General features: G+C 44.0%; 1 protein-coding gene across 3 annotated transcripts; it reads left to right on the top strand.

Moving 5' to 3' along the window:
• The first annotated feature begins 11 nt into the window (after positions 1-11).
• On the top strand, positions 12-19,995 carry RNF20 (ring finger protein 20). 3 transcript variants are annotated; one of them, XM_032675548.1, is made up of 21 exons: positions 12-124; positions 2,249-2,300; positions 2,816-2,986; positions 3,089-3,256; positions 3,356-3,503; positions 3,672-3,854; positions 4,851-4,969; positions 5,766-5,912; positions 6,104-6,181; positions 6,508-6,627; positions 7,904-8,083; positions 8,243-8,378; positions 9,065-9,186; positions 9,511-9,908; positions 10,498-10,615; positions 12,689-12,838; positions 13,803-14,015; positions 15,878-16,003; positions 17,044-17,184; positions 17,507-17,608; positions 17,819-19,995. In XM_032675548.1, exons 3-21 carry the CDS (start codon positions 2,858-2,860, stop codon positions 17,993-17,995), a joined length of 2,955 nt encoding a protein of 984 aa, XP_032531439.1. In that variant the 5' UTR covers positions 12-124; positions 2,249-2,300; positions 2,816-2,857; the 3' UTR covers positions 17,996-19,995. The 3 variants fall into 3 exon arrangements, with proteins under 3 accessions (XP_032531439.1, XP_032531437.1, XP_032531438.1); XM_032675546.1 differs by lacking the exon at positions 12-124 and adding an exon at positions 318-424; XM_032675547.1 differs by lacking the exon at positions 12-124 and having other exon boundaries at positions 2,144-2,300.
• Positions 19,996-20,062: the final 67 nt, after the last annotated feature.

Here is a 20,062-nt window from a genome sequence, read left to right as displayed (position 1 = left end):
CCGGAAGGGGCGGTCGGCGGCGGCCATTGCCGGCAGGATGGCTTGAGGAGGTGGTGGCGGCGGTGCCGCGGCGGGTCTGTAGGTCGGGCCGGGATCCGGACCGGCGTCCGAGGAGAGCTGGGAGGTGGCAGTGCGGGGGAAAGGGGCAGTGGCTCGGTGGTGGAGACGCCACACGCCCGTGGAGGGAGGGACGGGACTGGGGGGTGTGCGGCTGGCGGGGTGGGAGGCTCCCGGGGGCAGCAGCAGGACCGCGGGGGTCCCCACGGACTGGAGGAGGGCGGCGGGGGTGTAGGAGCGGCTAGGGCATGTGGGAACTCGAATAATGGAATTTTTAGGGTTGGAAGGGACCTGTGGAGATCATCCAGTTCAACCCCCCCTGCCAAGGCAAGATCACCTGGAGCAGGTGACACAGGAACACGTCCAGGTGGGTTTGGGATATCTCCAGAGAGGGAGAGTCCATGCCCTCCTAGGGCAGCCCATTCTATGCTCTGCTACCGTCAATGGAAAGAAGTTCTTCCTCATGTTGAGTGGAACTTCCTGTGTTTTAGTTTATGACCATTGCTCCTCATCCTGTCGCTAGGCACCATCGAAAATAGTCTGGCACCATCCTCTTGACACTAGAGAGATCCCCTCTCAGTCTTCCCCTCTCTAGACTAAACAGCCCCAGCTCTCGCATCTCCCTTCCACATCAGGCCGATGGTAGGGGAGGAGAATGCCAGGAGGACAGTCTGTGATAAATCAGTGTGGTCTGTTTGGGGAGGGAATAATGTGGATAGCCTGTGACTGAGAGAAAAGGTTGAGTTCCCAAAGAACGGAAATGTAAAATAGGTGTTATTTTAAGGAGATCTAGATTTGATCTTGCAATGGAGTTGGCTGTTTTTCGCCTTTCGCCTTCCATGCTTAAGATATTCCTACTGAGCCGGACCTGGAGGCCACGGAAAAATCCCCTTTAGGCTTGTTGACAGAACATTGCTTGACTGGACTTCCTGCTGGGGAGTATAAACTCAAATAGCAGCTTTTACATGTGCCCAGTGCTTTTAGTTCTGTGATTCTGTGTTTGTACATCAAGTTTTATATGTATGCAATAGAGTTTCTGTACTATAGCAGCAAGAGCTGGTGGTAGCAGAAGTAATAAAACCTTGAGGTTTTCAGATTTAGTGTAAAGTGGTAGTATGTGAGAAGAGAAAATCTAATTTGAGTTTCAATTTGTAGGCTTGTCATCAGAAATCCTTTTTTTTTAAGTAAGTACAATGTAAGAATTAAAATAAGGCTTATTTTGTCAGTTAGTTTGCAGAGCAGAACAGCTCTTCTGTATCAAAAAGGAAATAAATGTGACATTTAAAAAAGGGTACATCCCTCCTTAGAGTTCTTTACCTCTTCTGTGTGTGTGAGCAGCAGAAGGGCTTGTTAAGCGTTGGAGTGGGAGGTGGTGAAGTCACCATCCCTGGAGGTATTCAGGGAAAGACTGGATGTGGCACTCAGTGCCATGGTGTAGCTGAAAAAGTGATGATCAGTCGAGGTTGGACTTGTTGATCTCAGAGATCTTTTCCAGTCTAAAGGATTCCGTGAGAGAGAGGGTCTGTGACAATAAAAAATCAGTGGGTTGGATTGTGGTATACAGTGTGTGAGGAAGTGGGGAGAGGGGGAACTGGAGCTTTGAGGGATGGTGTCAGGAGACAATGGAAGGGATACTTTGTCTGTGGACAAAAAATAGGAAAAGCACTGGTCACTAGTGGCTTGCTGGACTGACTGGTAGTAGATGAGATGTTTTTAGTGACTGCTGTTACCCCACCCTCTCCAATGCGCTTGTAATTCAGCTGGGATAGGCTACCCAGAGACATTGCTGAGTTTCTGTGCCTGGAGGATACTCAGGCCGCCTGGACAAGGCCCTTGGAAACCTGCTTTGACTGACCTTACTTCCTTCAGGAGCACTGGGCAGGTGACCTCCAGACATCCCTCCCAGCCTCAGCTGTTCTGGGATTCTCTAACTAGTCCAGAGCTTTTCAGAGTGTGTTAATTTAGGGATAGATTCTCTTCAAATGTGTCTGCATCTCCCGATAGACAGGAAAGCTCTTGAAATGGGTCTTTACAAGCCTTGACTGGGAGTTGTTTTTCAGTTCCATAAGATTTATAAGATTTGTAAGTACAGGGCTTATCTCCAAGGTGAGAACTTGGTGAACTTGGTGCCACATATACACAGTCTCAGCAGTTTGTTAAAATCTAACCCTGATACTTTTTGTTAATACAGAAAAGCAGCAACTGAACCTACATGAAGATTTTTTTCCAAAGACAGTGATAAGGTACAGTGCTTCCACTTAACATTACAGAACAGTGGATTTTTTTCCCCTTGAACTTGCTGTTTGTAGTGCTGATCCTAGTGATGTCTTTCACCGTTTAATGTTTGGTCAGAATGTGCAAGTCAACACAGGCAGGCAAAAACTCACAGCAAGAACACAAAGAGTAAATTTATTTCCATTACCTTGATAACCTTGGGATCTCCAAAGCAACACCTGGGCACAAGATACCCTCACCTGGACGTGGCACTGTTAAACTCGGTCCATGCCAGAGGATCACAACCCTGTCAAGGCTTATTCCCAGCTACAGGGTCTCTTGAGTGATCTACAGTCCTCCTCACCTCTCTTCCACTTTTAACCCATTCCTCTCCTAAAGTATTTTCCAAAACCATTAGTTACATGATCTGTTCTGTGTTGCGCATCTTGTTACCGTAATGGATTGGTATGTTAAAAATCCCAAATCGAGTTGATTGGATGTGTGTGTGTTTGGGATTTTTTCAGTAGTGTTCTTTCATATTCAGAAAGAATTTGGAGAAGGTGGGAACCTGTTTGCTTCAGCTACCATGTCTGGAATTGGCAATAAACGGGCAGCTGCAGAGCCTGGCCCTTCTGCCCCTCCAGAGAAGAAGGCGGGGGTTGAAGATTCGGGGACCACAGTGGAGACCATCAAGCTTGGTGGTGTTTCCTCAACAGTATGTCCTTCTTGCACACCCCCACTCAGCCTCTTACTCTTTTTCATCTGGAAACAAAAACATGTCTGTGATCTGTCTTGTGTGCCACATTTCCCTGCACAGGAGGACCTGGACATCCGGACTCTGCAGACCAAGAACCGGAAGCTCGCAGAGATGCTGGACCAGCGTCAGGCCATTGAGGATGAGCTGCGGGAGCACATAGAGAAGCTGGAGCGCCGGCAGGCCACTGATGATGCATCTCTGCTGATCATCAACCGATACTGGAATCAGGTTGGTTTGCTGCTTTTTATACACTGTTCTTTTCTGTACCATTGCACTGCTTTTATTCACATCCATTCTTTGTCTTACCTTGCCTGTCCCATCATTCAGTTTGATGAAAATATCCGCATCATCCTTAAACGCTTCGATCTGGACCAAGGTCTTGGAGACCTTTTGTCTGAAAGAAAAGCGCTGGTGGTACCAGAACCTGAACCAGACTCTGACAGTAACCAGGAGCGCAAAGATGAGAGGGAACGAGGTGAGACACCTGTCTGGAGACAGTGGGAAAGATGGATTTCAGCTGTGGACAATGCTGATGTCCCTTTCTAAAGGGTGACAGAGGCTCTCTTTTGTGATTGTGGAGATTATGTGTTATATGTTATTTGCTAGATAACATTTACCTTCTAGTGCTTCCTTCTGTTTCCAGGGGAAGGACTGGAGCCGGCATTCTCCTTCCTGGCCACTCTGGCCAGCAGCACCAGCGAGGAGATAGAATCCCAGTTGCAGGAGCGCGTAGAGTCTTCCCGCCATGCCGTTGCCCAGATTGTGACAATGTACGACAAGCTGCAGGAGAAAGTAGATGTTCTGTCTCACAAGCTGAACAGTGGAGGTATGACCAAGGTTACAGGTTTTCAAGAAACTCATCTAACCCCTACCTTAGAGCTGATACTACACTGTGCACATTAAGGCCTAGTCTGTTTCATGCTCGTTTATTTTCCAAAATAAATTGGCCTGGCATTCTGAACTCATTATAAAAAGCTCTAATAAATGACTATATGCTAGAAGTGTATTGTAACTACCTGTGAATTTGAATGCTGAGAGCTCTGCCCAGTGTGTTGGGCTAAGGAAAAGCTTGTTTCTGCCAGTATAGTGTTAGTTCTGCCAGGTGTTCATGCATCTGGGAAGTTACAGATTGCAGTTGAACCTTATCATCCTGCTGTCCTCAGCCATCATGTAACAGGCTTCATTCTTACAAGTGAAGAAGTGAAATCATCATTGCAGACTGGTGTTGGACTCCTTCTCACTGGCAGTTTAGTAAAAGGTATAGTTTTATATATATATTTTATATATATATTTTATATATATATAAAACTACTCAGTTTCCACTGACTTTTGAGCAAAATGGTGCCCATCTAATGTCTTGGTGTAGCTGTCAGTTTTAAACACCGAGTAGGGTTCTGCAGAAAAAAGCCAAATGATTAGTCTCTAATAATCAATGTAGCAGATTCACTTTACACTCAGATGGCTGTCTAAAAAACATTAGCTTAAGGGTAGAATTTTAAGCTTTTGAGTGAAAACTTGGGTGGAATATCAGCTCATCCATGGTTTGCCTTCTGTCCAGAGTATTCTTTGTGCTCTCATAAAGGAGTTCTGACAAGTCTGGCATTGTTGCAGGGGAATGCTACTGTCCTTAGCTGTAAACTGTCAAAGCTCTCTGATGGAGATCAGGCCCTTGGGAACCCCCTGTGGGAGAGATAAAAACAAAAGAGTAAACACAAAAACAGAATTTACTTTTCTGTTTTCTTCTTTCTCTCTTTGCTATTTAAGAATTAAGACCAATCTTCCTTGATTTCCGTTAATTTACTTTTTGTTGTCTATCTTTCAGATATTTCATTGATGGAAGAAGCAGTACTGGAGCTTAACACCTACCTGTCACATGAAAATGGACGGCTGCAGGAACTGGCTGATGTTCTTCAGGAGAAGCACCGGATCATGTCTCAGGAGGTATAAAAAAGACAAATCTGCTTTGGGGTCCTGCTTATCATAATTTGTGGTCACCATAGTCTGGAAAGCAGGTTACTTCCTTGGAGAGGGACAGGAGAAGCACAGTTGGAAAGTTATGAAAAGGGTTATTGTAGTGGAGAACTGTACATAGGTTTTCTGTATCGTTCAGATCGATTTGCTTGTTACATGACCATAGGGAAGAGTATAACCAAATCAGTGAGTTGAATGGATTCAATATTAGAAGAGAGCAGAGCAGAGCAAATGGAAAGGTGATGCAAAAGGGGTTGTGTAAACACCTAAGACACTTGACGTGACATCTCCGTAATTCTAAATTCCTTAGTTCCTCTGCATTGTGTATGAAAGTGTAATGAAATCAATGACAAGATGATCCCAGTCACTAAGGGATTCAAATTATTGGCACTATTTGTTTTGGAGACTTCAGTTCCTTTAAAAATTGTGTTACCACTGATCTTGGTCAGTGTTAGACCACTGAGCATTTATATGGTCTGTAGGGTAAATGAACATATGAATTGAAAAGATTGAAAACAAAGCCTTTGAATAAGCTGAGATGGCTGCCTCTGTATTTTGCCAGATATTACCAGTTTCTTACTCTTTCTTCATTTTGTAACTGTCTTGGGATTCAGGCAGAGTAAAATTCAGGAGCGTTCACGGAGTCTGTCACCACAGCAAAAAATGGAAAGGACATGATGAATTAAGAGAAAAACTATTAGTGAGCAGCCTCAGGAAAAGTTGATTTTATTCAGTCTGCTGGCTGAAACACTCTTGCTGATTACAGTTCTCCAAGCTGCAAGAGAGAGTGGAGACAGCAGAATCCCGGGTGTCTGTTCTGGAGACGATGATTGATGACCTTCAGTGGGACATTGACAAGATACGCAAGAGGGAGCAGAGGCTCAACCGCCACTTAGCAGATGTTCTGGAACGAGTAAGTACTGCCCTCTTTGCCAGGAAACGGGAGAAATGGGTGCAGTTTTGGGATGTGTGACATCACCTCATGGTACTTCGCTGTGAGAACTGAGAATCTGCAGTATACCATCTTTGGTCTTGGATTTGCTGTATCGGCTGTCTTACTAGTACTTAACTGGGTCTTGATGAAATCTACTGCTTTTTTTCCAGGTAAATTCCAAAGGCTACAAGGTGTATGGAGCTGGGAGCAGCCTCTATGGGGGCACAATCACCATTAATGCCCGCAAGGTAATGTCAGGGGCTTGGTTGCAGGCAAGGGGAAGAATAAAGGAGAGCTTGTGCGTGAGGCCATAGATTGGAACAGAATTTACATACTTATTTTAGATAATTTTAGATCCTTTACCACAGATGTGGGTTACTCTGGGCAAACCATTTTGTCTGTGTACAAGTTTCCTGCTTAAGAAACAGACCGGATGGAAGTAGACTTTGTCTGACTTGGTAACGTTACCTGACTGTTTAGTCTGTAATTTCTGTTACTGCACAAACAGTTATTTCATTAGTACCTTCAGGAGAGACATTAACAGTAGGATTTACAAGCAATTTATCCCCAACAGTTTGAGGAGATGAATGCAGAGCTGGAAGAGAATAAAGAGCTTGCTGGGAATCGCCTCAATGAATTGGAGGAACTACGCCAGGATCTTGAGGAAGTAACAACACAGAATGAAAAACTCAAGGTGAGATATCTGTACCTGTTTGAGGATGAAGGTGTTTTGTGTGTTGGGCTGTCCTTTGTTTTGCTGGGCTGTGTCCAGAAAACCTCGCTAGCACTATTCTGTTCTGTGCTTGCTCTCTCAGTGATGTTAAACTTCGTACAAGGTACAATTAGCAAGTTTGGGACTTACCCTTGCAATTCACTGTGTTAGTGACACCATGTGGTCATTGTTGGAAATTAGAATGTTTTCCTTCCTGTGTTCCATTCTGATCTTTTCTGGACATTTTAATGATGTCTAGTTAGAACTTCTTTCACCTCATTACAAGTTTTGACTCCTCTTCACTTTCCCCATGCCCTGTACAAGAGGAGCCAGACAAATGAAAAAATCGGGGAACCTTGTGTACGAGAAAGAGTCTTTTGAAATTCGAGTCGATGAATTTTTGTCTTTCAGATTGTGGGAGAATGGAAAACAGCATATGAGTTTCTGGTGTTTTAATGGTGGTAACACAAAAAGCTGTGACTCTGTAGTAGATAAGTATATGATGGAGGGAATAATCTAGATGTCATCTTAGTGGTCAGTAGATCTGTTAGCCTGTTACAAAAAATGTCTGACCTGATAACCTAAGTTTAAGACATCTGATTCCAAGGACTATCTTGAGGCACCTCTAAATACTGTTTATGCACATGAGTTTGTTTTGAGAGAACCACTCTTCAGCTTACAACTTCTTTTTTTCTCTTCAGTAGTATTAAGGTGTATGCATCATATATGTGTTTGTTTCACTGCTGGCAGTCACAGTCATTCACTAGCTTTTTTTTGTAAGGAAAATTCAGATTCTGTACCTGTTTTTTTTCGCATTTCTCTTCCTTTCAGTCACCATGTCTTACTTGGTAACAGGCTAACATAATGCCTACTGGCACATAGGTTTTCTCTAGTTTGTCATACTTTTCTGTGTGTCCATCGTTACTGATTTAGGTGATTATGGTTTACAGTAAATCACTTGAAAATGTGTATTATGTTTTCCAAGTTCATGTCTTTGAAAGAAACTATTTCAGAATCCAAGGGTGAAAAATTTTGTCATGTGACTGTGCAAGAGGAATAGCCTGATGCACGCAGAGAAAGCATAGACTTTTAAAATTGATACTGAAGCATATTACTTGCACCTACTGCACAGCAATGCTGTTGAAGTTCTACGTTAGTCTTTTCTTGTGGCAGCTTGATTCACTGTTCTCCTATCTTGTGAAATAAAAACCAAAGGCAAGGGGATAATTTTTACGGCATTTTCCTGTGTCCCTTCTAGGTTGAGCTGCGACGTGCAGTAGAAGAGGCTGTGAAGGAGACCCCGGAGTACCGCTGCATGCAGTCCCAGTTTTCTGTTCTGTATAACGAGAGTCTCCAGCTGAAGGCACATCTGGATGAGGCCCGCACGCTGCTCCACGGCACCCGTGCCACACACCAGCGCCAGGTCGAGCTCATTGAGGTAACACGTCTGCTCCACCAGACCAGGGAGCACTGCTGGCTCTGAGGGGCTCTGGGAAAGCTCAGGAGATTTACATTTCTGTCAATAATTCAGTCTTTTCTGGTACTTCATGTTCAAAGCAGGTTCAAAGCATTAATCTGTTCCCTTTTCACTCCTCAGAGGGATGAGGTCAGCCTGCACAAGAAGCTGCGCACGGAGGTGATTCAGCTGGAGGACACCTTGGCACAAGTCCGCAAAGAATACGAGATGTTGAGGATAGAATTTGAGCAGACCCTTGCTGCCAATGAGCAAGCAGGTACAGTAGTGTTCTGCTGTGCCTAAAAACAAATACCACCTGCCCCCCAATGCCCGTTAGAGGCTACACTGCAATAAAACACCTGGGTTGATTCTTTGTTATTGTCAAATACTTGTTCTGGCATGTCTCTTTATCTCTAAAAACAAAGCTCTTCCTGTGTTTTATTGGGAGGCCAGTTCCATGTTATCTGACTTCCATTTACATGCTCAATAATACATATGTTTTGCTAATAACTTGGTTTATGACAGGATATCTTGCATTATTAAAAATTACTTGGAAGGGGGAGGATTCATTTACAAGTGTGGAATGACAACCTAGATAGGAAAGCAGTAATTTTCAAATATCACCAGAGGAAATAAAGAAATTATTTCTAAAATAGCATTTAAATCATAGAGGCTTTTTGTAGCATGACATGTTTCCCTAGGATCATGGGGAAAAAAGTAAAGTTAATGGGAAATTAGGTTTCCCTTAGGATCCTGGGGAAAAACATAATGTTAATGGGAAATTAGGACTGTGCATGACTTTTTTTCTGCAAATGTGTTGTGTTGCTCTGTTGTGTAGCGGAATGGTAAGTCTTATTTTGGTTCTTTGTCACTGACACTTAGCTTGTTTTCCATCTCCATGAAAGTCCTTGCAGAGGGTTGACCAAAGTATGGTTTGTTACAGTTTTGTTTCTGTTTTTGTAGGCCCAATTAACCGAGAGATGCGTCATCTCATCAGCAGCCTCCAAAATCACAACCACCAGCTGAAGGGAGAGGTGTTGAGATACAAGCGCAAGCTGAGGGAGGCCCAGTCTGATTTGAGCAAGGTATCACAGCAGGGAATGCCAGAAAAGAGGAGGAAGTGCTTAGGAGGAGGAGGAATGCTGTCACCCTTGCCTGCAATATCAGCCTTTCTGATCAGGCATGCAGGATGCAGTGTGATTTTCAGTGGAGCCCTACACTCTTCTGCCTCCTTTTATCAGATGAATGGTATTCCTTTGTAGCTGTGTAGTGCTCCTTGAAAAGTAATAGCAGGTACAAAGGGGGCATGGAATCACGGATCTGGGGAGACAAGGGAAAAAGTAGATTTCTGGCTAAGAACTTAATGGTTTGTGTTCTTCTGTGTCATCTTTCTTGCTGTTCCACAATAGATCCGCTCTCGCAGTGGCAGTGCTCTCTTACAGGCCCAGTCCAGCACTGAAGACACAAAGGAGGAACCTCCAGAGATCAAGCAGGAACCTGAAGATCCTTCTGCCCAAGTGTCTGTCCCCAAGGCTGCTGCTGAAGATGTAAATGAAATGAAGGCCAGGCGAGATGAAGAGGAACGAGAGCGAGAGAGACGGGAGAGGGAGAGGGAACGAGAGAAGGAAAAGGAGAAAGAGAGAGAGCGAGAAAAAGAGAAAGAAAAGGAAAAGGAACGAGAGCGGGAAAAGCAGAAGCAGAAGGAATCTGAGAAGGAGAGAGAATCCAAAGAGAAGGAGAAGGGGAAGCATGAAGATGGAAGAAAGAAAGAGGCTGAAGTGATCAAGCAGCTGAAGGCTGAGCTCAAGTAAGAGTTGTTGTCCCTTCCTTTCCTGCTTGAGCAGTGCCCACACAGGGGTGTTTGTGTGAGACATGTGGCTTGGTCTTACGAGATTAGTGTCACTGAAACGAAGGAGGAGTTTCCTAGCACCTTCCATATCTGATTGTGATCTGGTCAATGTAGTTACATTTCTTTTACAACAGCCTACAACATGAGTTAACAAAACAGACTTCATGATATGGATGAAGTAATATTTATTTGTTGCTGTCATAACAGTTGTGTAAAACTTTACAGCAGCAGGTTATTAATAAAGAACACAGCAGCCTTCCGTCTCCTGGATCCTTACCAGAGCAGATGTGGATAGCTTTGTAGCTCACTATTAGGGTACATATTTCCTCTCTACCCCACTTTTCTTGGCTTTTCAGCCCATGTGCCTGAACATGTTTCTTTTTGAGCCTGTACTCCTTGGTCGTTTTATGTTACCATGATAAGATGAGCCAAGGAGGACTCCATATCCACATGGGAGATGGAGAGAATATTGCTCAGACTCTCCTGCTGGCTATGTAACAGGGTGGGTTTCCTACCATGTTCTCGCAGTCTGTCTCCCTGTCTCCAGGAAGGCCCAGGAGAGCCAGAAGGAGATGAAGCTGTTGCTCGACATGTACCGCTCTGCCCCCAAAGAGCAGAGAGACAAAGTGCAGCTGATGGCAGCTGAGAAGAAGGCAAAAGCTGAGGTAAATCTAATTTCTCTTCCTTTTTGCTCTTTAGTGTGTTATTTAAAACATCTTTTCTCTGCACCAGAACTGTGTTGTTTTGCTCTTCAAAACTGATGATTATTTGTCTTCTCAGCTTTGTCACTTAGAAGGGAGTTTGGAATGGTCTGGATATGAACAGAGAGATTTTGGGACATTCTCCTCTGGGAAAGGATGATCCCTTTGCTCTGGCTGAAACAAATGGTTCCACTTTCTCAGTTGCAGATTCAGCTGGTAGTGGAGATGAGCACACATCCCAGAGATACACAGCCAATCAGACTGTCACAGACTAGATGCTTTCTTCAATATCATGTGCATATAGGACTCATGAAACAAAAGCATAGACCAGTCCCTTCCTATTCAGCTGGTACATGCAGAATGTCACAAGTGCAGGCACATGCACACACCAATCTCCAGGTTCACAGGCACGTACAAGTACCAGCACACTCCTCTGTGTGTTTGGTACCCCTGTGGTTCCAGGCCCCTTTTACCTTCACAAACAAGTCTCACCTATAGCTAGCACTTACTCTGTGCAGCACACATGTACGTGAGGTAAAGAGATAGATTACACAAAGATAGTTAAGAAAATATCTAATATAAAGACACAAGAAGATAAGACAGGACAGGCTGCAGTGATCATGGGCAGGGCTTAGCCAGACAGGTGTGCACTGACTGCCCACATTTTACATGTGATTGGCTCCTTTTATACCTTTCTCTGTCTAACCCCACTTTGTTCATCCTTGCTCTTCCTTTCCTGGCACATCAACTTCTGGGTTTGCACAGCTCTGTCAATTCCCACAGCCCTCACAATTCAGGATCCACTCACTCCTGGTTTACAGTTTTACCAGTTGCAAAGTCCAGGTTGATCTTCTTGGAAGTGCTGCCTGTATTTTCTTGGAAGCTTATCAAGTGTTGTGACTGGGGAAGTTTCCTTCGTCTATTTGTGTCCATGTTTGTTTTTCATGTCTGTCTCTCTACATATTTTGTTTTCAGTTTCCTCATTCTCCCACAGTCACATAACTTTGTTGGAATAAACATTCTCACAGTCTCAGTGCCCTCATCACTTGGTGTGACTGTCCAGGTTATCACTGTGTTGCCTTAAAATTGGGAGCAGAAAAAAACTCACAAGTGTAGATACGATGGAGAATAGCTCTTTAATGAAGGCCTTTTGGTGCAAGGAGTGCGAAAAGACTCGCGCCCGTGTCCAGGAGTTCCACAATTTTATAGTGTTATCCATCCAATCCTGGATGGATATTATCCATCCAATCCCCTCAGATCCTCCCCAAATCTGCCCCTTGGCACGCCTCTCCAGAATTGAGTCGAGGAGTCCTAAGACCCCTTTCTTCCTAATCTTCCTCTTCTTTACAGCATGTACTCTTTGGAGATTCTCCAAGGTTCCAGGCTTGAAGATTGCTTCGACTGTGATGGTATCTTGTTGTTCAGGCCTGAGGTGCCAATGTTCATAAACAGAATGTGTTTACTATAGTCATGCCTTGAAAAGGAGCCTAAACAAACCTAAAGAATTTAGAAAACTCGATATGAAATAGGGGAATAAGGTTTGGTTAGTGTTAACTACTAAAGTGTGATAGACTATACAGCTACATTAAAATCTATGAAAAGCTAAAAATCCTAGGGCATCAACTGCCTCCTTTACCATTTGTCTTCCAGTTTTGTGTCTCTATGTTTTGTTTTACTTCCTTGTTATTATCTCTTTCTATATTGAAGCAGGTCCTTGACTGGATGCCCCAAAAGGAGCAAATGCTCTCTATCCGTATACTCTTACATATAAAACTGCAAGAGACTGATGTTCCTACTGTGATAAAAGATTCTACGGAATTTTCAAAGGTTTTGAAATAAAGATCTTAGGCTTACAGCCTATCTCAGTGGTCCATCTGCCAGTGACACTCTGTCCTGTCAAAACAGAATGGGCTTTCTTTTCCCATACTTTTAAGGTAGTTTCTGCAGTGTTTCAGAGAATTTGTGGGGAAAACAGGCACTTAACAATGTTCAGGCCGAATCCTCATGTTAAGAGTCGTTTGTGGTTTGTCCTTGTAGCTGGAAGAACTAAGGCAGAGGGTGAAAGAATTGGAAGACAAGGAGAAAAAGGAGAGCAAAAAGATGGCTGATGAGGATGCCCTCCGCAAGATCAGAGCAGTGGAAGAACAAATTGAGTATTTACAGAAGAAACTAGCCATGGCTAAGCAGGTGAGAAGTTCCTGATGAGTTCTGTTCTGGATGGAACACCTGTGAAGGAACTGCCTTCAGGTTGCAGCCAGGAAGATGATCTGAGAGATATCTGTATGGCCAGAGATGCGAGTTTGGTCCTTGTTTATCGAAGGGAAAAAAATGAACATGCAAAAAACCCACCAACAGCTATCAAAAACCCCACAACTGGAGAGTGTCACAAACCTCATGGCAGGTGATGGGGGGGAATGTTTGGTAACAATTAAACATGTGGCCTTGGTGAAGACCACAGAGGAGAAATGGCTGAATCAGCCACTAGGGGAGGAGGTTAAAATTTCTTTGTAAAAGTAATTATCTGTACAAGTTCATATAGTGAGTATGTTTGCATGGTACTGGTACATACCCTCTTCTACAAAAAAGGGCTTAATCCAGTGAGGGAGCAGGACCACCTCATTAGCAGAGAGGCAAGCCAATGACTTGACATGTACTTTTTTAGAATTCAGATTCTTTTAACTATAGAACAGAACTGCTCTGTCTTGTCACTTACTCCTTTAACGTTGAAGAGGTCAAAGTGAGTCGAAGGGGCTTGGCAGTGTGTTAGCTGGATGCTGCCGAGCTGTCCACATGTAGAATCCCTGGCCTGGTGTAACTGACAGCTGTCCAGGTAGCTGCTGGAAGTTGAGAGTTGGTTTCTGCCCAGCTCTGGCAATGATTGTGCCACAGCTGATTCTGCCAGCAGACAAGCCACAGTCTCTGAATGCTTGTACAGCTGACCATCACTTTTCTACACCTTCAAAATCAGAGTATCTCCACTGTGGTGCAGATTTCTAGGGAGCACTTTCTTTTGGTTGCTGGGAAGATACTGTTCTTTGATACTGAGACATCTTCCTTCATCCATGCTAGGTTTGGTGTCTGAGTAAAATGTTCAGGGTCACAACAGAGGGTACAGGAGACAGTATTGCCAGAGCCTGTGATTGTTTTGCAGGAGGAGGAGGCCTTGCTGTCAGAAATGGATGTCACAGGCCAAGCCTTTGAAGACATGCAAGAGCAGAACATCCGCCTGATGCAACAGCTGCGGGAGAAGGATGATGCCAACTTCAAGCTGATGTCAGAACGCATCAAGTCCAACCAGATCCACAAGCTCCTGAAAGAGGAGAAGGAGGAGCTGGCAGACCAAGTTTTGACACTGAAGACACAGGTAACCTTGGAAAAGAGAGAGGACAAGAGGACTGGTGGAGAAAGGTGGAGGTGGTGTTGGTTATCTCTGGTAGCCAGCTCCAGACTGGCTCAAGGGAGAGAATCAGAAAGGCAAAAGTGAGAAAATGAATGAGTTGAGATAAACGCAGTTCAACAATTACAGGAAATGTGCACACAAGCAAAGCACAAGAAGTGAATTAATTCAGCACTTCCCATGGCAGGCAGGAGTTTAACCATCTCCGGGAGAGCAAGGCTCCATCATACGTAATTGTTACTTAATAAATGCTGCAACTCTGAACACCCTCCCGCTTCTTCCTTTCCGCCAGCTTTTATTGCTGAGCACAGCATCATGTGGTATGGAATACCCCTTGGGTCAGGTGGATCAGCTGTCCTGGCTATGTGGTATCCCAGTTGCTTGTGCACCCTCAGCCTACTTGCTCGTGGGTGGCATGAGACATACAAGGTCTTGATGTTGTGTAAGTACTGCCCAGCAAGAGCTAAAAGAGTAGTTATTGACACTGTTTTTCTCCTAAATGCAAAATACAGCAGCATGTGAGCTGCTGTTAAGAGAATTAACTGTATCCTCACCAAAATCAGTACAGGAGGGAATGCTCCCCTAATCAACTTAGGAATGGTGTGTCAGACGTCAAAGAGACCCGTCTCAGTAAGAAACTGAGACTGCTGTATGGAGCATGAAATGTCCTAGAGGTTCATTGCTATGGAGAACAAATGGGAGAAGGAAAGTGGGAAGTCATTTTCATGTTGTAATGATACTTCTACCTGTATCTTCTACATATACCCGTATATACTGGTAACAAGCAGGAGAAGCTGGAAACTGTGGTTCAATGAGAACTATCTCAGTTCAGTACAAGTCCAGGCTGGGAAAGAAGTCATTGAGAGCAGCCCTTCAGAGAAGGACTTGGAGGTTCTGGTGGATGAAAAGCTGGACATGGGCTGGCAGTGTGTGCTGGCAGCCCAGAAAGCCAAACATGTCCTGGGCTGCATCAAAAGCAGTGTGGGCAACAGATCAAGGGAGGGTATTCTGTCCCTCTACTCTGCCCTCGTGAGACCCCACCTGCAGTGCTGCTTCCAGCTCCGGTGTCCTCAGCACAGGAAGGACATGGACCTGTTGGAACAAGTCCAGAGGAGGCCACAAATATGATTAGAGGGAATGAGCACCTCTGCTATGAGGACAGGCTTGGAGAGGGTCTGAGGAGACCTCATTGTGGCCTTCCAGTACTTGAAGGTGGCTTAGAAAAAGAGGGAAAGCAACTTTTTTTATGAGCAGATGGTGACAGGACAAGGGACAATGGTTTTAAACTGAAAGCAGGTTTAGATTAGGTATTAGGAAGAAATTCTTTACACAAAGGGTGGTGAGGCCCTGGTACAGGTTTCCCAGAAAGGTTGTAGGTGCTCCATCCCTGGAAGTGCTCAAGGCCAGGTTGGATGAGGCTTTGAGCAACCTGGTCTAGTGGAAGGTGTCCCTGCCCATGGCAGGGGGATTGGAACTGGATGATCTTTAAGGTTCCTTCCGATCCAAGCCATTCTATGATTCTATATTCTGCCGTCCTTGGAAGCAAAGTGGAACTATGCACTGCCTTGCAGCAATTCTTTAAGCCACTGTTCGAAAATTAAAACATCTTCATTGCAAATATTTGACTGCTAAGTTTTAAAGTGCTCACCAGAGAGATCTGGATACAGCTCTTAGACTACTGGGTTGCTGTTCAGTGAGAAAAAGGCAAGCTGATGCTCCTTTGTGCTGGGGAGGCAGGGATAGTTTTAACATGCAGCTTTAATGGCAGCTCTGAAGACCCACAGAGTGTGCATTTCATTCCTTCTGCACCTTCTCTCCCACTTTCCAAGGTGGATGCCCAGCTGCAGGTTGTACGTAAGCTGGAGGAAAAGGAACACTTACTGCAGAGCAGTATTGGCACAGGAGAGAAAGAGCTGGGTCTGCGAACGCAAGCCTTGGAAATGAACAAACGCAAGGTGAGTGAGTGATTCCGTCTTGGATTGTAAGATGGAGCTGTTGCCTTGCGGGAGGCATAGCAGGCTCTCAGCTCTTGCTGGTGTTACAGAACCTGATATTCCCTGGTTTTGGACAGAAGGCTTAGGAGTCTTGAAGAGAACACTGATTAAAGTACTGTAGACTGATGTTTCCTTTGATAAAGAGGAGCAGGTAATGTATGTTTCTGTGAAAGGCTGATCAGGATGCTGAAGTAAGATGCCTTTATAGGAAACCTATCATGAAAGAAGAGGCAGCAGCTAGATAAAGTTAACTGGGGTCAAAGCTTTTATAAAAAAGATGGGATAAATAAAGGGGGAATATGACTGGGGAATGCTAAGACTTTAAACAAATGCCTAAGATCAATAAAGTAGATCTGTTACCAGTAAAATAAGACAAAGTCTCATGGTTGATGCTGCCTTTGCTTTTATAGTTTTAGTAGAAATGCAGGAATGACATTAAAACAGGCAGAAAGGAAAGCAGAAATATCACTATGAAGAGGAGCTGGGGGAATTCAGCAGAGTCACTTGTGCTTAACGTGACAATCTGTGGTATTAAGGGAACTTGGTTAGAAGATTATAGGAGAACTGGTGAAGAGAAAATGCTTCAAAACACTTACCTTGCTTGAATTTCCATCTACTTCACCTATACAACTGCCTCTAAACAATAGAGCAAATGTGGAGGCTGGAAGGCTAAAAATACATGAAGAAGAGAATTGTGTGGTCATTAGTGTTTTTCTAAGAGACATGCTTTGCACTGTGATAGGGTTTGGCTCTGCTGAAGAGGGATCTTGAAGCTAAATGATTCGAACTTGTTAATAATAAGGTATTTTGCCACTGAAGTGATGCTTAGGGAATAATTCCAGTTATTTCACTTTGAAGTACTAGAAAGAGATTGCAAAAACAGATCTCCATCAGCATGAGTAGTATTCTGTGAGCAGTCTTGAATTGCCAGGCAGAGGGACTAGAAATCACTAGAGCTATTTTTCCATGTTTGGTACTTCTGTACGGGTTTTCTTTTTCAGGCCATGGATGCAGCCCAGCTTGCAGATGATCTGAAAGCCCAGCTAGAGCTGGCTCAGAAGAAGTTACATGACTTCCAGGAGGAGATTGTGGAAAACAGAGTAACTAGAGAGAAAGAGATGTTTAACTTCAAAAGGGCTGAGGTATATACCCTATACACAATCCTTTAGTATCTGTCTGCTTTAGTGTCCATCTCCTTGGACATCGAGCTTGGAGTGGGTTTCAACTACACTATTTTGGTGTCCAGTTTCACTTTGACTTCAGCTTCATCAGGTCTTGGCTCTTTCAGGTTTTTCCACTGATAACTGACAATACTTGTGGCATCACATAATGTTGGTTTATGGGGGATGAAAGTATGGGTGGCACAACTTAGCCAGGTGCACTGTTGGCATGTTCTCTGGTCTCTGAAGCAGCTGTGACAGAGAAATATGCTACTCATTCACTTAGTCTCTTGTTTTTATGCAGGAAGACATTTCTAGGTTGCGCAGGAAGCTGGAGACCACAAAGAAGCCTGACATGGTTCCCAACTGTGATGAGATACTAATGGAAGAAATCAAGGATTACAAGGTGAGTAGTTGTGTCTATTAATTTCCCTCTTTACTTCAGTCAAAAAGCTCTGTAGATACGCTTTGAATATTTCGCATCTCTTATCCGTTATCTGGGGTTGAAGAAACCATATTCTCCTTCTGAGGAATGGAGGGACCTTCATCTCCAGACATCTTTTAACACCTCTGATCGACCACAGTGGGCCCTCACAGTAACATTTATGTGTTGCAGGCCCGTCTGACCTGCCCGTGCTGCAACATGCGCAAGAAGGACGCCGTGCTCACCAAGTGCTTCCACGTCTTCTGCTTTGAGTGTGTGAAGACGCGCTACGACACTCGGCAGCGCAAATGCCCCAAGTGCAACGCGGCCTTTGGGGCCAACGACTTCCACAGGATCTACATCGGCTGATCCTGGGAAGCTGCTGCTCACACTGACCACCCAGCCTCCCCTCACCTTCTGTGGCCACCACCCACAGGGCAGTCATGGCTTCTGTCAGCTGATCTGCAGTGTCTTCTGGCAAGTGTGTTTAGGGTATGGAAAGAAACAGATTCCAGATCTTGGTTCCTTTCTTGCCCCCTTTCCTTTTGTTCTTGCTCTTGGTTTTTTGGATATTTTGTGCCTGAGAGGAAATTTTCCATCCATCACTATCACACTGCTAAGCTGGGAACCTCTGACTGAAGTCCTGCCTTGATGCGATGAAAGCTGTCTGTGGTGCAGCAGAGATTAGTGAGACCTATATTATTACAAGGAGTTTGCTTCGGATGCTAATTAAATCCCATCAAGGTATGGTAGTGCTTCTGAGAGTGAATAGTTTCCCAATTAACAGGCCAAATAACTGAATCTTTAGACTTCTGTGGAGCCACTCCTTAGGCATGTATCTTCCTGAGTCAGGGCAAGAACCTCTTAGGGCTGGTGCATTAGTAAGATCCTCCCTAGCCCCAAAAGCACACACACATCTTAGTATCCAGAGGAGGAGAAAGGTAAGACATCAGAGAATCATAGAAAATAGCATTCCACTCATGAATCCTGCTTGATACGGACACCTTCCCCTAGGCTGAGGCATCACTGTCATTGTCCTTATAAAATAAGGATTTTTAGGGGTTCCTTTGTTTCAGCTTTGCCACAAAGATGAATCTCTTTATGCACAAAATCTAATTAAAGCTTTTGTTGTTTGTTTTTTTTTCTGGTTTTCTTGCCTCTAGTAGTATCTGTCTGGTCTCCTGTTCTTTGTTCAGTTATTGGAAACATTTTTCACAAGTTTTAAGCTTCTCAAGTAGAGAGATTAACTTCTTCTTCCTCCGCCTTCACATTATGCATGACTAAAACAAGTTTTGTCCTTTTGGATGTAACTCCAGTATCTTACTCCTGACACAAGAGAAGGGCCAAGATGCTGGACTGTTTCTGCAGCCGTTTTGACATGGCTGCTGGGAATTTTGAGAAAGGATGTGGCATGAGTTATAGTCTCTATGCTCCCTCTGGTTGGAGCTGTATTTTAAGTCTGCTCCTAAAAGCAAAATGTGAAATAATTTATTTGCAACATTCCTTCACAGGGTGTAGTGTTTCTCCTGTAAACTTAATTTTCTTGGAAGGTGCACCTCTCAAGAGGTTTGTCTCGTGTGTGTCTCTTCCCTGAATCATGAAAACTGTGCTACCTTCCTGTGTTCACTATAGGAAATAATAGAAACAGTAGTAATAAAAATAGTAGTAATAGAAACAGTAGTAAAATTAATTAATCACAGACTGTCTTACAGTATGCATTATTATCTTTTTGAAAACATTCAGAATATATAAATAAAACCTTGTAAATTATTATGAACCCTGAAAAGACTGAAGGAACACGTGGCCCTACCTTTCCAAGGGGAAGCTGGGATGCTGAAAACTTCTGGTGTGGTGTAAGTGCTGTTAGAAGAAAAGACAGTAGAACCCTCTCCTCTTTCACTGGAAGTTGCTCCCTAGATTACAGTTTGTGGCATCGAGTTGGAGAAAGAGCCATGTGTTAATGCTTGTTGTAGATTGTGAGGTGCAATCTACAACAAGCATTGTTCTAATGCTTGTTCATCAAAATCGGGACCTGGTTGAACAACAAACTGCATCTTCAAACAGCTTCGCTACAACAGCAGACTTCCTTTTACAGCTCTGAACAACCATCTGAACTAAACAGCCCCTGAACAAAGCCCGTTGCTCCTTTCCCAAGTCACAAAGTTGCATCACCTTTCTACTGAAAAGCTTGAAACTTTTGTGTGTATGCTGGCCATGTTGGGATCACTCTGGTCATGGTAGGAAACATACTTGAAACAATCTGGATTAGTTTCACAGAGGAGATTTGGAAACTTCTATTTTCTCTTTCCTTACCAAGAAAAATGTTAGTGGTTTGGTTGGTAATAAAATAATAGTTTATTTCAAGATCATTTTGGAAGTCACTGAATTTCTCTCTGTGCTTGTAATTTAAACATTGAGAAACTGAAAATTTTAGAT

Source organism: Chiroxiphia lanceolata, chromosome Z, assembly GCF_009829145.1.
Source record: "Chiroxiphia lanceolata isolate bChiLan1 chromosome Z, bChiLan1.pri, whole genome shotgun sequence".
NCBI lineage: Eukaryota > Metazoa > Chordata > Aves > Passeriformes > Pipridae > Chiroxiphia > Chiroxiphia lanceolata.
Note: the sequence above shows the minus strand (reverse complement) of the source record. Positions and strands in the feature narration are given on the sequence as shown.

Excerpts from the sequence above, each read along its gene's own strand:
- RNF20 (XM_032675548.1), top strand. The coding sequence starts at position 2,858 with ATGTCTGGAATTGGCAATAAACGGGCAGCTGCAGAGCCTGGCCCTTCT. Across the intron at positions 5,913-6,103 it reads TAGCAGATGTTCTGGAACGA|GTAAATTCCAAAGGCTACAA; the intron begins GTAAGTACTGCC and ends CTTTTTTTCCAG. Across the intron at positions 8,084-8,242 it reads GCCAGGTCGAGCTCATTGAG|AGGGATGAGGTCAGCCTGCA; the intron begins GTAACACGTCTG and ends TTCACTCCTCAG.